Source organism: Camelus dromedarius, chromosome 9 (assembly GCF_036321535.1).
Source record: "Camelus dromedarius isolate mCamDro1 chromosome 9, mCamDro1.pat, whole genome shotgun sequence".
In the NCBI taxonomy this organism is placed as follows: domain Eukaryota; kingdom Metazoa; phylum Chordata; class Mammalia; order Artiodactyla; family Camelidae; genus Camelus; species Camelus dromedarius.
In genome coordinates, this window is record NC_087444.1 from 13188039 (window position 1) to 13203258 (window position 15220).

Genomic DNA, 15220 nt, shown 5'->3' on the forward strand with positions numbered 1-15220 from the left:
GTGTCGTCATAAAAGAAGAGAAAGGGAGATGACATACAGAGGAGGGAAAGGCCAGGGAGATTGGAATGATCTGTCTATAAGCCAAAGGGACACCAAGGATGGCCAGCAGCCATCCAGAAGCAAGAAGAGAGGCAAGGAAGAGGTTGTCCCTCAAAGCCTCCAGTAGGAACCAATCCTGCCAGCACTCTGGTTTCAGACTTCTCGCCTCCAGAACCATAACAGTACATGCCTGTTATTGTAAGCCCCTCCATTTGTGGCAGTTTTTACAGCAGTTCTAGGAAGCTGTTACAATGAGATTAAAGCAAATGCTTACATTACCAGAATAAAATGAGATTGAATCAAATCCAAATACCAAATGACAAAGGAAAAAGATGACAGAAGACTGAGGATAAAATTAGGAGATCAGGAAATAAGAGGAGATGGGTATGAGCAGGTTGAATTACAAGGGCAAGAAGGTTAAAAGCTAAGTGCACGTATAAGGAGTTTGTATGAAGGAGCTAATATTTCCACTATAACAAATAGTGGTAAGTAGTGGTTAGGGCATTATCAGGAGAACGATCAGGAATAAGAAAGCTGTGTTATATTGAGTTAAACAAATTATGAGTGATACTCATTTTCCAAGCTTCTAAAACACTGGCTAAAATGAAGCTTAAGTACCTTGTCAGATGGCTAACAGAGTAACGGGGGTACCAGTGTGAAAGGAAAGAGACCACGCGCGGGGAGAAGGGGAAGCAGCCCCAGGCCCTGGCTCTGGCTCTGACGTTTTCCTGCAGGGCCACCTGTATGGTCCCGATGACCCAGAAAGCCTTTGTCAATTTTTGAAGAACTGCTATAATACTTGCTACTAGATCAAAGGCATCATGCTGATCTAAATGCTGTTTCACTCCCCCCCGCATCTTTCTCCCCTTTATCAAATAACTACACATAGCATCTTAATACCTGCTCTGCCTCCCGTGGACCTTCGTTCTGACTTCACTTGTTTAGCCCTGTCTGAACAAGTGCTTCATGAAAGGCGCTGTGCAAAGTGCAGTCTGAGAAGCAAACAAGCCTGGTTCCTAAGGCTTCAGGGAACAACACACCAGAAAAAAATCATGAAACCTATATATTTTTATCCGTACTTATATAATATTTATATATTATATTTTTATTTATATTCTATGTAACTGTGGAATGAAGTGTGAATGATGGACAAAACTATCTTGTAAACTGCCTACTGAACCACTGAGTATGCACAGGTACTAAAAATCTGTGCAAAACTGCATGCATTTAGAACTCCTCTGTGTCCCGGTCAGTCAGTGGTTTCACCATTGGCCAGTGGTCCAGGGCAGGTGCTTGTGTATCACACCTGGACTGACTTCTACCTCAATTCTTTTATCCAATCAACTCGACCTCTAGATTATATCCAAGTCTGCCCTGGGTCCTGCTCCACTGTTTCCACTCCACTCTTGTCCAAACCACCATCGTCCCTCCCTTGGACGTCTGCAGGAGTTCCCTACCTCACCTCTCTTCTGGGCGGGCCTCCCTCCGAACCACTCTCCCAGAGTAGACAGTGATCTTTTAAAACAATGTAAATCAGTTCATATCATTTTCTGCTCATAAAGCTTCAACACATTCCCACGGTATATAGTAGAATCCGCTCACTGTGCTTCAGACATTTCGACCTCCTTCTAATTTCTCAAGCATGCAAAGTCACTTCCTGTTAACTGTCCCTCACACAAGCTGCTGCTTCACTGTGGCGTTGCCCTACCCATCATTAACCCACAGCCCGCCAGTCCATGTAGATCCTCGACGCCACTTCTTCCCAATGTCCTCCCCTGACCCTACAGGCTAAATAGGCCCTCTTGTCATTCGCTTCCACCTGTGCTTCCGCTTCACAAGACTTAACTGGAATTTGTGATTATGAAGTCATTTGCTTTATGTCTGTCCCTGTCCATCTTCTTCACTGTTAAACCGAGCATCTGGAACAGGGACTGGCACGTAGTAAGAGCTGAGCAAATATTTGAATAAAAGAATGAATGAATGAATAAGCAAGTGCAGTGAGGGCCCAGGAGAGGAAGAGATGGTTTCCAGTACGACCTGCTTAGTACTCTACATGCCCTAAAACCGGCACAGCGAGCCCCCCGCACCCGGGGCCGGTGGAGGAGGACAAGGCTGCCATTTCTGTCCGGCGCTGTCAGACCTCTGCCGCTAATGGGATCATCTCTAAATTTTAAAACTCTTACTTCTGATATAATTCAGACTTAAAAGTAGCAAGCATAGTACAAAGAATTCTTATGTACTTTTCACTCAAACTCCTTAAATGTTAACATTTTACTGTTTGCTTTATCAGTCTCTGTATTTCTCCTGAACTATTTTAGAATACATTGCAGACAGAATGCCCTTGATCGCTAAATACTTCAGTGTGTACTTCCTAAAAAAAAAAAAAAAAAAGCATTTTCTTCTTTACAATCACAGTACAATTATCAAAAACAAAAAATTAATATGATTACTTCATCTAGAAACTTATTCATAATGTGTTAATTGTCCCATGTGTGTCCTTTATAGCCAAAAAAAAAAAAAATTTTTTTTCCGGGTCCAGGAGTCAATCTAGGATCACATGTTGCACGCAGCTGTCGTGCGTCTGGTCCACTTTAATCTTGAAACAATTCCCCAGTCTTTGCCTTTCGTGACATTGGCATTTTTTAAGAGTACAGGCCAGTTATTTTGTAGAAGGTCTTCAGTGTGGGTTTGTCTGATGTTTCCTCATGATTAAGATTCAAACTGTGCATCCTGGAGGCAGGAATCGCTCCAAAGAGGTGTTATGTCCTTCTTAGAGCATCACATTGGGAGGTACATGTCCCGTCATTGGTAACATTGTCACTGATCACCTGATTAAGCTGTTTCTCTTTTCCCTTTTGTAATAAGTTCTTGTGAGAAGATACTTTGAGATTATGTAAACATAGTGATAACCAACATTTTTTTAAACATTAGCCAACTCTACTCTGTGGTTCAACTAATTCTCCATTTCCTTGGGAAAATGCTTAAGGCCTGTTAATGGGTAATGAAATAGCTAATCATGCAACTTTTCCAGGTATAATGGCCTATTAATATTTTACCTAACCTTCTCTCACACAAACAAACCAAGGATACTATTTTTAAAAGAACACAATAAAATAATCTCATTCCTTATTCATCAGATGAGAAAGCTGAGGCCCAGACAGGCTAAGTGACTTGCCCAAGGTCAAACAGCCACTCAGTGGCAGAGCTGAAAATAATTAAGGGCTCACAGTAGAGCAAGAAAGGCAAAAGTCAGTTCAGAGTCTTTCAAGTACGTAAGCCCTGGGGGTACACCCGGAGCAGACTACGGCGGGTTTTCCGGGACCATTTTTGGAAAGTGATGGGATTCCTGCGCAGGCCCACGGGAGGGCAGGAGGTCTCCCACAGAGCCAGCGCCGTTTCCAGGGAAGCACGGCGGCTCACTGCTACGTGCGAGTTCCCTCTCTGTTCTCGCCTCTTCCTTTCTCTTTTTCTCCTCTCTTGGAAACACTCAAATCATTGCAAAGGCAAAAAAAGAAGAGTCTCATAGCCCGGGGAAGAGCCTTGCCCACAACGGGCTCCTCACCTAGAAACACTCTATGCTGGCTGCCTGTTTAATTCTAGTCAGTATCTTTCCATCTGTTGTTTCGCAATTGCATGAGGTAGGTCAGTCATAATCTTACCATATTTTACAAACTTGAGGATAGTTGTTAATCTGCCCAAGACCATTCCCACCTGGACTTAATACAGAAGCAAGCAGCCTCTTCTGCAATGTCCTGGGACTTGTCTTTTCCAAGGTAACTATTTTATTAAAAAAAAAAAAAAGCAGGTTTCAGGAGTTGGAACTCCAGTGTTGACATCTGCCCAGGACACAGGGTGGCCCTAGGCTGCAGCACGCCTGCTCTGCTTCCTCCAGGACTTTAGAAGCAGTGGCGATGTCATGCCCGGCCATCCAGGATCCCAAGGTACTACTTCTTCATAAAAGTTATTTGGAGACATTTAGCGGTGTACCCAAAGCTATGAACCAGAGGTAAGGATTATTCAGACATCCTGCATAATCTTTCTATGCAGAAGAGGTCCTGTTACCTCTTTACTGCTTCCTGAGAGGCACAACATGCATATAAAAGTAGAAGTGATGTTTTAATGAAGGGTTAACCCTTGATCAGGACTTGGTATTAAGTAAGCAAGGTATATTTTAAAAATTATAAAAGCAAAGATATAAATTGCTAGGAGCTAAAACTAGTAACTCAGCTACTGGGGACACAGGACCATGTCTGCTGTGCTAGGAGTTACGAGCAGCGGCCGTACCCGTGGCAGCGGCAGGACCAGTAGCCGACATTCACGGCGGGTTTTCCGTGTACCAGCACCACTGCATGCTCTGGACAGAGCACCCCATTTAGTCCTCAGCATCATCTCCATGCTCTTCTCCCTTCATACAAAGTCAGCATAAAGTAAATACAACACTGGGAAAATGTAGACTTGATCTAAGATTCTAATCCTGCTCTGGGGTAACAACTGAATAATCCTGGAGGTGTAGACCACCGAGAAGTTATTGCTGACTGACATATGAACTCACTCCCTCACTTCTCTCTCGTCACTGTATGGGTGAGGTCTTCCCTGCTCGTCCTATATAGAAACATCAGCCTCCTAACCCAGACTTGCCTGAGTCTCCTCATTAAACTCTAAGCTCCACGAGGACAGGAATTTTGTCTTCTCAACTGCTGTGTCCTCGTACCTAGAATAGTGCCTTGTCTGTGCTAGGTTTTTACCGTGTTATCTGTTGAAGAATGAATAACGGAATACTTGATGAACAAAGCCAAGCTCTAACAAAGATTACACTTTAAATGTGATTTGCTTTTACTTCTCGATCATAATAGGGTTCTTGTGACATGACTTGCCAGAGTCTCTTTAAAAGCTTGGGTATGGAATGTGTGAATGCTGTGAGTCTAAGAATGTCCCTATAGCTCGCATGGATGTTCAAAATCATGCTGTTGGATATGCTTAAAAGAAAAAAAAAAAGGAGAAAAAGCCCGTAACTCCATTCCTAGTGACTAAACAAGCTTGAGCATTAAGTACCTAGTTAAACACTAGAAACAAATTTTAAATTGGTCAAGTCCCTTCATCGTTGAACAATGCTCTCTGAACACATACACGTGCCAGCACCGAAGTGACTAGAAGTAAAAACATAGTGAAACACGAGGGTTAATGACCTTCCCCCGATACGGGACATCTGCTCTCCCCGATGGCCAAACTCTCCCACGATGGCTTTCCAAAACTCAACAACTCAAACAGGATTTTTAGTCTAACTGACCTCCTTGGCAACTTGTATTTCTCCTGCTACTGGTAAGGCAGATAAAGAGAACTGAAGATTATACTTGTCATGGAGGGGAAAATGGCATAACCCTGTAGACATTTAAGAAATTTGTAGAAAAAAATTAAGGGAAAACTTGCATTTTTGAATGAACAAAAAATAGGGCCTATATGAGAGTCTAGGATAACTGGCTAACTGGGCTAAAAACCAGGAATTTTAGTTTACAGTTTCAGCAAAAAGTGTGCTCTGGCCACTCATCGCACAAGCTTGTTCATTTATCACGGCTCCTTGTGAACAGAACAGCTACTAAGTTATTTAGATAAAAAAAAAAAAAACCTGTCAGTCGATGTGACAAATTCCTTATATATTTACTTATGTGGAAGTGTTATGAAATTTCACTGATGTTGTTAGAGCCCTGAGCATTACTTGTTTAACTTTTTTTTCCCCTGAAAGCAGAAACTGAAAGGGAAAGTTATATTATTACATGATGCAAAGCCTTTTCTTCAGATACCTCTAGCTAGTCCCATTTTGCTTAGGCTAAACGTTCCAAGGGTAATAAAAGAGGGTTCCTTTCTCCTCTAAAACAGTTTTATTTTTTAAAAAATGCTGTTAAAATGAGGGAATGAAATCACATTTTATTCATAGCAGTTTTCATTACTATCTACCTCCAGGAAGACTACGTGACATTAAACAGTGATGAGAAAAATGTTTTGACTTGAACTCACACTCAAACTATAACATGCTTTCGGTGTGTGCGCCACTCTTATGTAATTATTTGTGGCATAACGCTCATTCTGGAACAAAGTGGTTAGTATATACTTTTAAATACTGGTGTCAGAGAAAACATGCTTTTAGTTATTTCAAAGCTCTGAAAGTAATCACGGAAATAGAATCTGTAAGCAGACTTGGGACACGAGGTTAGATGGGAGGACTGTGCACCAGCCTTGCTTAAATCCTGGTGATCAAACCGGATTATGGTCACAAACACTTATCGGTTAAAAAGAGTTTGGCTGATATAAAAGTCAGTGCAAAGTACAAAACTTACATATTAACATACCCTACATTTCTGATTGGCTTCTGAACACAAACATGATTTTTAATTTGGCACAAAGAACTAAATCTAGACATGTTCAATAAACCTGTTGGTCCATCTGATTCTGCTTCGCTCCAGAAAAATTCCTTGCTAAATGCATCTGCATATTAATTGATTCTATTTCAAAATTTGGAATGAAGCTGTTTAATGTTATCATGCCTTCAATCCTTAAGTGACAGCAAACTGTATTCTAAATTACAATACTCACAGCTGTTGCCTGCTCTGCTACCCCTCTGTCCAGCTGAATGTTCTGGCTCCTTGTATGGAAACTGCAGAGTTGTATCCAAGGTTCTGAACCCTTCTTTGAGAGAGTGATGCTTGTAGTACTCCACCAGCTCCTTTAGGAAAAAAGAATCAAACACATGAGCTCCTTGACACATCAGTGTATACAATACACTGCTGAATTTTCCATAAGCACATGGAAGAGTAAGTAAATGATGATCTCCCCATGCTGTCTGGACGTACGTGACACCTGGCGAGTAATGGTCCTTGCTACCCAGGCCATTCGGAATATGAGTTACTGCCTGTTGTTACTCAACATCCTGTTAGTCTTCAGTCAGATGCAGTAAATGAAAAGAAATCATACTAGACCCCCATTTCAGAACAGTAATTATTGTTCTTATTTATGAAATACTTCCCTTTATTTTTGTTTAGAAAAGCAACAGCTGCTTTATGAGTATATAGCAATTTCCAGTTTCCTGCGTTTTCCTTCAGCATGGCAGAAAAACCAGCTTGATCCTGAATGTACTTTCCCGTGGTAAGCCAAAGCGGATAAACCGCAAATGCCGCTCGACGTTGTGTCTGACTTAGCAGTGTTAGTGCCCCCTCCTGGCTCTGTGCCGTCTGGTCCTCACCGAGGTCGGTAATGTAGTTCTTCCCAACTTCCTCTTACACCTAAATCTGCCTTAAATACATCCAAGCCTAACGTAACAACCACCCAGCATCTTTCACACTAAAATTTCGGGAAATTTCTTTTGAGATGTCAGTTTCACAGATTCTGCACAAATCTGAATCCGTCTACTCTAAACAGAAATTGAATAATGATTAAATCACACTGGAAAAATGCATATTATCACTAGATGAGTTACTGCAGCTATGTTTCTTAGAGAAACCTGAAGTGAAAATGAAAGCAAAATCGCTCTTAACCTAATCATTCAGTGCTTCTACCTCAGCACTAGTGTTTAAAACAGCGTAAAAGCAACTCTTTTTTTTTTTTTTTTAAATGACACTGTCATCAACTCAGTTCCTCCATTCAGTGGTTATGTTCAAAGTTCCCAAAACAACTCAATCAGGCCAAAAATCACCCAAAAGAAAAAGAGACTCATCAATGATGTATGTATTATTTGTGACCAGACTCAGATGAGTTGTGGAATGCATTGTGTGGGGAGTTCCCGGGCTCAGGGATGGTGAAAATGAGGCTCCGAGGAGTTCTCACCCTTGAAGGAAAGTGAAGGGTTATGAGAGTTCAAAGGCAAGAAAGAGAACTTCCTTCTCTGAATCCAGTGGGGAGGTTGAGGGGAGAGTTGATGGTGGGGGGTAGCTTGGCTTAAATTGAAGAACAGGTAAAATTTCAAAAGCCAGGAAGGAAGGATTAAGTAGAACAGTCAGGCGGGGAACAGACACAAAGGTAACAAAGACCACGTTCGTAAACTAAAAGCAGCGTAGTTTGGATAAAGTAAGTGGGGATTTTTCACCTTTCATGTCTGTTAAATGGGGATAATAAAACATTTCACAGATGAGATGTATCAAGGGCCTGGTACGTGTGAATGAATCATCATGGCTACTGTGAGCCCACATGCCAGGTCTTTTATACAGTTTCTTACAGTCTTCACAAAAGAAACAACAGCTAGGCCTTGTCCCTAGTGATGCTCAAGGCTCGGTGAGGTTTACTCAGCTTGGGCAAGGCTGTACTGCTGGTGTCTGTCTCCAAAGTTTCTGCTCTCAGCTACACTATACTATTAGCAAATAGTACCTGGAAAACATAACTACGCAAAAAGGGAGGCAAAGAGAAGGACCATTTGCTAAGCATCCATGGGGTATCAGGAACTTTGTTGTCTTAGATCCAAAGTGCTAAGGTTTTACACACATGACAACTTAAAATTTTTTTCTTCCATCCTTCCTTCCTTTGGGCCCAGATCATGGGGGTCCTTGATGAAACAAAAGAATATGGAACATGATCAACTTAAAAAAGTTAAAATACTAGATAGAAGTTTGTATCCTCAGAATGGCTTCAATGATCAGAATATAGCATTTGTATTGTGATTTTTAACATGGTTTATAAAGGCAAGATCTAGAATTAAATTCTACTCAGAGACCAATGATATAATTAAATTTTTTTTAAAGGCAAAATTTGGTAAGGTCTCTGGAAGAACTGGACATGTACATGTACATGGTGTTGCTGGAGCAAAGGGTACTAAAAGTTCTCTTAGTCTTCTAATTTAAACTGAAAGAAATGTGTTTTCTTTAGCAAAAATATGGAAATAAACCTGAAAGCAACTGGAAGCCAACAGATTTGAACGTCAGTGTACTTTTGTTATAGGTAATATGACTTCTACGCATTATATTATGAATTAGCATGAAGTAAAGCTTATGTGAAGTTGGCTAGAAACTACAGGATTATACTGATGATCATTTAATACCTACCCACCTCCAAATTTTATGGAAGAAAAATGATTTTTCCAAGGCCAAGGGTCATGTGGCTTGGTAAGCTGCAAAACACCCTGTTAACATCTCACTAAGCATGAAAGATGTTTTAGTTCCATTTTTACAGCCGTATGAGGGCAAATCTTCCTACATGTTTCTAACTGGGGAGAATTAAATCGTGCCACGGTGGATCTCTTCCAATTTATGCCTTTATGCTTCCTGTATTTTCGTCTAATCCACCCCTGCCGTAGCAGTCATTGACCTTCAGGTACTACAAGTAAATAAGAAGACTCTGAACAAAAGAAACCGCTAAGCTCGCCTTATCTCACTCTGACACAGCAGTGTCAACAATTCAAGTCTCTCTGAAAAATAATGAGTGAGAGCCAGTTGTTCCAATTACCAAGGAAACAGGCAGTGGAGATGATTTATAAACAGCAGTGGGACATGGATTGTCTGGCATACATGAGAATTAGAACAAAATTAATGCCTTGTAATATGGATACAGAAATTCACTTAGAATTTGAATTTAATGACTAAAACACAAAGATTTAGACGAACTAAGCTACTGAAACCCAAGGGGAAGAGGTTAGGTCATATAACCACCTGAGGCCAACCTCCTCTTCGGGAAGCTGGCTAATTTAAGACAAGTTGTGGATTTTGTTTGCATTTTATCTCCTTTCCAAATTAACTCCCAGACCCTAATGAGTTTCCTTAGGCAGATGAATATAACTTGATCACCCATGATGGGAGGATACTGAACTACACTTCAGTAAGAAACAGCTCCATCCATAGACCATCATGTACTTACAGTGGGAGCAGTGTTATTTGACCCCAGTGTGATAAAAGGTAACTCCTTGAGGTTGTATGATGCAGGTTTAGAGAAGCCTCTAGGTTGCCAGAGGGAAGCTGAAGGTCCCCATTAACCCTCCATCTTCTTCCTAAGGGGCTGGTTACTGAGACAGGAGCCATCCCTTCTGAACAGGAATTCACATGGCACTTTCCAGTTTAGGGTCAAAGGACAGCATTATTGTGAGGTTCTTGGTGCAGATGGACTTAACTATTTGAAAGAGCTAATTCAAATTAGTAAGCCCTTTTTGAATTCTGCAAAAACACTGATTTCACATGGTGAGGACTCAATATAAATGTGTTCAACAAATGAACAGAAACAGGAGAGGCAGCTCCAGACGAGTTCAACTGTCTCAGCAATTTTTATGGTTATTTGCTGAACCTGACAAAAGTGTTCGTCTGCGACTGAGATTTTTTTCAGCTCCTAGCCTTTCTTTCTTTTCACAATTATATCCTTTTGCAAATGTTTTTTTTTGTTTGTTTCATTGCAGTTTTGCAGTTAATTCTTAATCCCCTCCTTTTAACCTACTGCGCGGTGCTTCCTTACAAAAGATCCCCAGATCTGGAGGAAAAACACCTGCGTGTGTCTGGAGCAGTGGCGTGTCAGGCATTTTACACATACCATGTAAGGGGAGCTTTTTTCAGCTCTGTGACAAATACTCTTAATTCCCTTTCCAGAACATCATGGCAGAACCTTCTACTGCCCTCAGTACAAATTATTTGAATTCTGGGTTCCTTATTGCTTTTACTATAATCACAGCTTTATATGCGGATGGGAACTGGAGGACCTATGTCCGCTAATCCAGGTCATGCAGCATTTACTGGCTTTTCACATCTAACCTCAGAGGCCGAGGAACTTTCTGGAGGTGAATCCAGGGGATGCAAAGCTGAATTGACTGTTGCTTCCCAGTGACTGTTCCTTTCAGGCTCTTTGCTTGTCTCCTGTGATGGGAGTCCCTTTCGTTGCTTTCAAAGTCAGCAAGGCCGGCAGCCGTCTCTGGCCCAACAGCATGTCTGTGTGTGCCTCACAGTCATCGTAATACCACGGAGCAGCCTCATTACCAAGCACAGCAGTTCTGTGGGTGGGAAGTCAAGCTGCTGTGCCTCACGGTGACGGGGAGACCCCTGTGCGTGCTTTTATCACGTCTCGGCCAGGGCTGTCACTCAGTATTTGTGCATCCGCTTGCCGCCTCCCTGCTAGGTTTTCATTTCAGGAAGAGCCGCCTCGGGTCGCGTTCTCTCTGTGCACAGCCTGCTTGTTCCAGCAGAACGTAAGTCACTGCCAGCAGGGAGGATGCCTGGATCTTGGTTGCCAGTTTGACAGGGTCTACCTTTTCCAGGACATGAGTTCGCTGCCTGTCCTTAGCATGTGAATTGGGGATGTGATATTTAGGTCCAGAGAGACTTCCTTTCTTTTCTTTCAACTCAAGATGCTTCAGTTTCTTTAAAACAATGATTCCTGTCTTGAAGCAGTTCTAAATTTTTAGGCAAGGCTTTCAAGCTGGCCTGTTTTGTGAGGCCCTCTTACACTCAATTTTAACTTTAATATTAACATCCGCAAAGTGCTTTGACATGTTTTCCGGAAGGATGCATTATGTATCACTTGATTGATGGTTCAATCAATGAGTAGTCCTTCCCAGTGTTACTCAAAGTACTTAGCAGAGTGCTACAAATGCATCTTATGTCCTATATCCAAATTCTTCATTATCTCAAGAAACTCCTTCAAACTTGAGACACAGACTTGAGACTGCTTTTCAAGAAATGAGAACTTTCTCTTTACCGTCAGCAACGCACGTGTGATGACAGTAATGCACTGTTTATATGACCTATACGTAATATTCTAATATGCTAATTGCACTTTTGAAAATAGTCAGAATAGTCCTCATTTATTTGAAGCAACTTAGTAACAACATACTATTTCAACTTAAATATAAAATTCCTATGAAATATCACTGCCATGTGGTAAAAATGTCACCTTGTTAATGTTTAATTGTCCAAGGCAATGAAGGAGAACTGTAGCACAGATAACTTAAAATAGCAGAAAATACAGGAAGGTTTTCCATTTGACAGCATAGTGTATTTTGTGTGAAATGAACCTAAATGTGAGAGACACTTTACCAATTACAACTTTTTAATGTTTAATTTAAAATCTTTTCTTCTGCCTGAATGAGGAGACGGGCAGAGTAGCAAAGAGACGTGTATTGAAACTTCGCTGTGTGTCACTCAAATACGGTGAAACACACAAGTGAAAGCAGATAGTTTTGAATGTGTCGGTGGCTCTAAGGATCATAAACAGTGTGGACTCTGAAATATTATCTGAAACTTGCAAGCTTAGTTTACAATGAAAATATGACTAGGGCAACATAAATGTAACTAGAATTCTTAAAACTTTTCAGGACTCCACTACAAAATTATAGTATGATTCTCTTCAAACAATGTTCAGTGAGCATAATTTCCAAGAAACTATAGAATTAAAACTGACTTTTCTAATAAGAGAAAAATGAGGACCACAGATTGAAAAGAACTAATCAATGCTTACCATTAAACTTTTAAACTTCCTATTTTCTGCAATGTGAAAAAAGCCATCTCTTGTTAAAATCTTGATGTGCTTTGCTTCATTATTGTACCTGTGGGCAACGGATAACTTATGAATATAAATGTGTTTTTAATCAGCTGAAATCAATAATTACCAGAGGGCATGCCCCAATAACATTATAGGAATTAATTCTGAAGACAAAATATATACCTATGCCAATACACTGGTGACAGCTAATTAACAAAATACATTTACTAGATTGGCTGAAGATACAACCAATATTTGAAGTGGGGGGGTTAGGTTTGACCAATCACTATGCCCAATTTATTCATAAGATCAGTTTGAGAATACTGAAAAACAAAGTAAAACAAAATCAAGTAATTTATATTCTTAGAATTTACGAGAAACACACACATCAAGTCACCAAATTACAGTATTATGAAAGAAACCTAATATGCCAATTAGCGGCCTATAACACGTAATACTGTTTTTTCTAACAGATATTTTCAAGTATTAATGAACTGTCTGGAGAGATGATGCATTATTTCTGCTGCAATTAGAACCTTGGTTTTCAACTTTCAGCGCGATACATGTCAGATGGTCTATGCAATTATGAAAACAGGAAATCTATTTCTGTAAAAGTACTCGTCCTACTTACTTAATGCTAATTGCATATTCTCCTGACTCTTTGGTCCTGTGCCTCACAAGGTAAGTACTATTTACCCTATTAATAAGTTCAGTCTCTGCCTGCAATCTTTCCATTGCTCCAGCATACCTGTAAGAAAGACAGACACAGAAAATGTAGGTAATGTACCTGGAAGAGAAGAGAGGCTAAAAATAAGTGATCGTGTTGGGATTTTGATTTAGGAGCAGAACTGAGCTGATTTTACTTCTATATTAATTATATTGCTTCAAAAAAAATAATGGGGAAAAAAGTCCTTCAATTACATCCAAATGCAAATGCTCTACAAAGATTACAACAGGGAAGCGAACAATGCTTAACACGAGGTAAATATTTATCAAATAAATAAATGGGACAAAGAACTAGTAGGTATTGGGTTAGAGGGAGAGTTGTGGGAAGTTTAGGGTCAAGAAGGAAAAAGATGTACTCAATAAAAAAAAATGTTTAAGAAAAAAAAAAGAAGGAAACGGACATGAAGGGAAGGACTGCCCTGCGTAAGACGCACCCAGATGTACACACACGCCTCCAAAATGTCACTTGTTCTACGTGCAACAGTGTGAAATAAAATCTCCTTTGAGTGTCATTTTAAGAAAACTCCAGTCATAATTTAAATTATTTTTATGATATAAAATTAATTCTTGTAGTCCACAATTTGGCTAACCAGTTTTCTTAAGAAATTAGTAGTAGTAGTAGTAAAATGTTTAAAAGGTGGTATTTTCAAAACCAGAATTCAATTCTTCCTCAACTTTGTTGGCCTTAAACATACCCAAATTCCATGACACCAACAATAAAAGGCCCCAGGTGAATGTTGAAATATTCTTTAGTGATCTTTCACATCAAATACAGGTTTAGCATTTACTGGCAAATACATTCGAGATGTTGGGTAATAAAAGTTAAAGGAAAAATTTTATGTTTCGATTGGCTAGCTTTCAAATCAGTATTCTTTGTTTTGTCTGCACTGCAAAATTTCATGACACTGTGCCTTCCAGTTACGTGCTGTACTGAAAACTTCAGCTCTGTCCTGGGCTCTGGGTAGCATTTTAATTTGGAAATGAGAAATTCTAGGAAATGTTTGTATTATTTCTTTGATAATCGCTGCTTTCAGTGTCTCCTGGAGTTCCTACCAACTGCAGGCTGGGTTTCTAGGGTCGATTGATTTTTCTCTCTCTTTTCTCTCATATAATCTCTTTGATTTTCTGGAGGATTTGCTCAATTTTACTTTCCAGTTCCTCTACTCAATATTTAATTTTAGAAGAGCTCTTGAATGTTCTCTGATTGTTCCTTTTATAAAACATCCAGCTCACTTCTCTGGATGTATTGTCATCTCTTGATTCTGAGAATGTAAGTTAAAGGCTTTAAAAACAAATCTTTTGCCCATTCTAATGTTTGTCTTTCTTCCAGGTTTCTTTTTTTCCCATTTTATCTGTTCTCTACTTCAAGGTTTTTCTCAAATGTCTGGTTACTCTTGGTTGTCTGCTCATATTTAAGAGGGAGGCATCCAAGAATGGGCTGGAAGCTCTGTGTGGGGACGGCAAGGTAAGCTCCTTGGGAACCTGATTGTTTGGCTAGAACCTGAGGGTGGGGCTGGATTTTAGGTTTTTAACTCTTGAGTCTATTCAGTTTCTTTAGAGAAAAGTCTTCCAGATTCCCGTCTGGACACAAGGAGAAGGGCAGCCCACGTGTGAGACCCAGCTGTCCCAGCACTGAAACGGAGCTAGTCCCGGAACAGGGCATCATCCCCCGTCTGTAGACTGACTTTCCTTAATTTGACCCCTCTGTTTGCAGTTTGGCATCTCCCCAGTCTCTCCTGGGCCTGCTCTTTCCATTTCCCCACGTAATTTATCTTCTATCGCGTGTCTGCTGCAAGGGCAGGAAGAGGTAAGTTGCCTGACTACTCGAAGGATGAGGTAGGGCCCTTGGCATCTGTGTTCTTTCTGTCATATGGATTTTCAGACAGTTTCCCAGATTTAAGCCCCATGCCTCATCCCTGCCTTCATGCACCCCAAAACACAGCTAGATTGCTGAAGATAATACTGCTTGAATTCTGGTGTATTCCATGGTCTATATGACAGACAAAGTTTACCTTGTGGGAAC

General features: G+C 40.5%; 1 protein-coding gene across 2 annotated transcripts in view; it reads right to left on the bottom strand.

Annotated features, from left to right (window-relative positions):
* VAV3 (vav guanine nucleotide exchange factor 3) overlaps positions 1 to 15220 on the bottom strand; it is a 358235-nt gene that overhangs the window by 17570 nt on the left and 325445 nt on the right. For both annotated transcript variants that reach the window (XM_064488784.1, XM_031457711.2), the window contains exons 23-25: positions 13103 to 13219; positions 12448 to 12535; positions 6628 to 6757 (exon numbers count right to left, since the gene is read on the bottom strand). In XM_064488784.1, coding sequence (XP_064344854.1) covers positions 6628 to 6757; positions 12448 to 12535; positions 13103 to 13219 — 335 coding nt within the window. The remainder of the gene's footprint in view (positions 1 to 6627; positions 6758 to 12447; positions 12536 to 13102; positions 13220 to 15220) is intronic.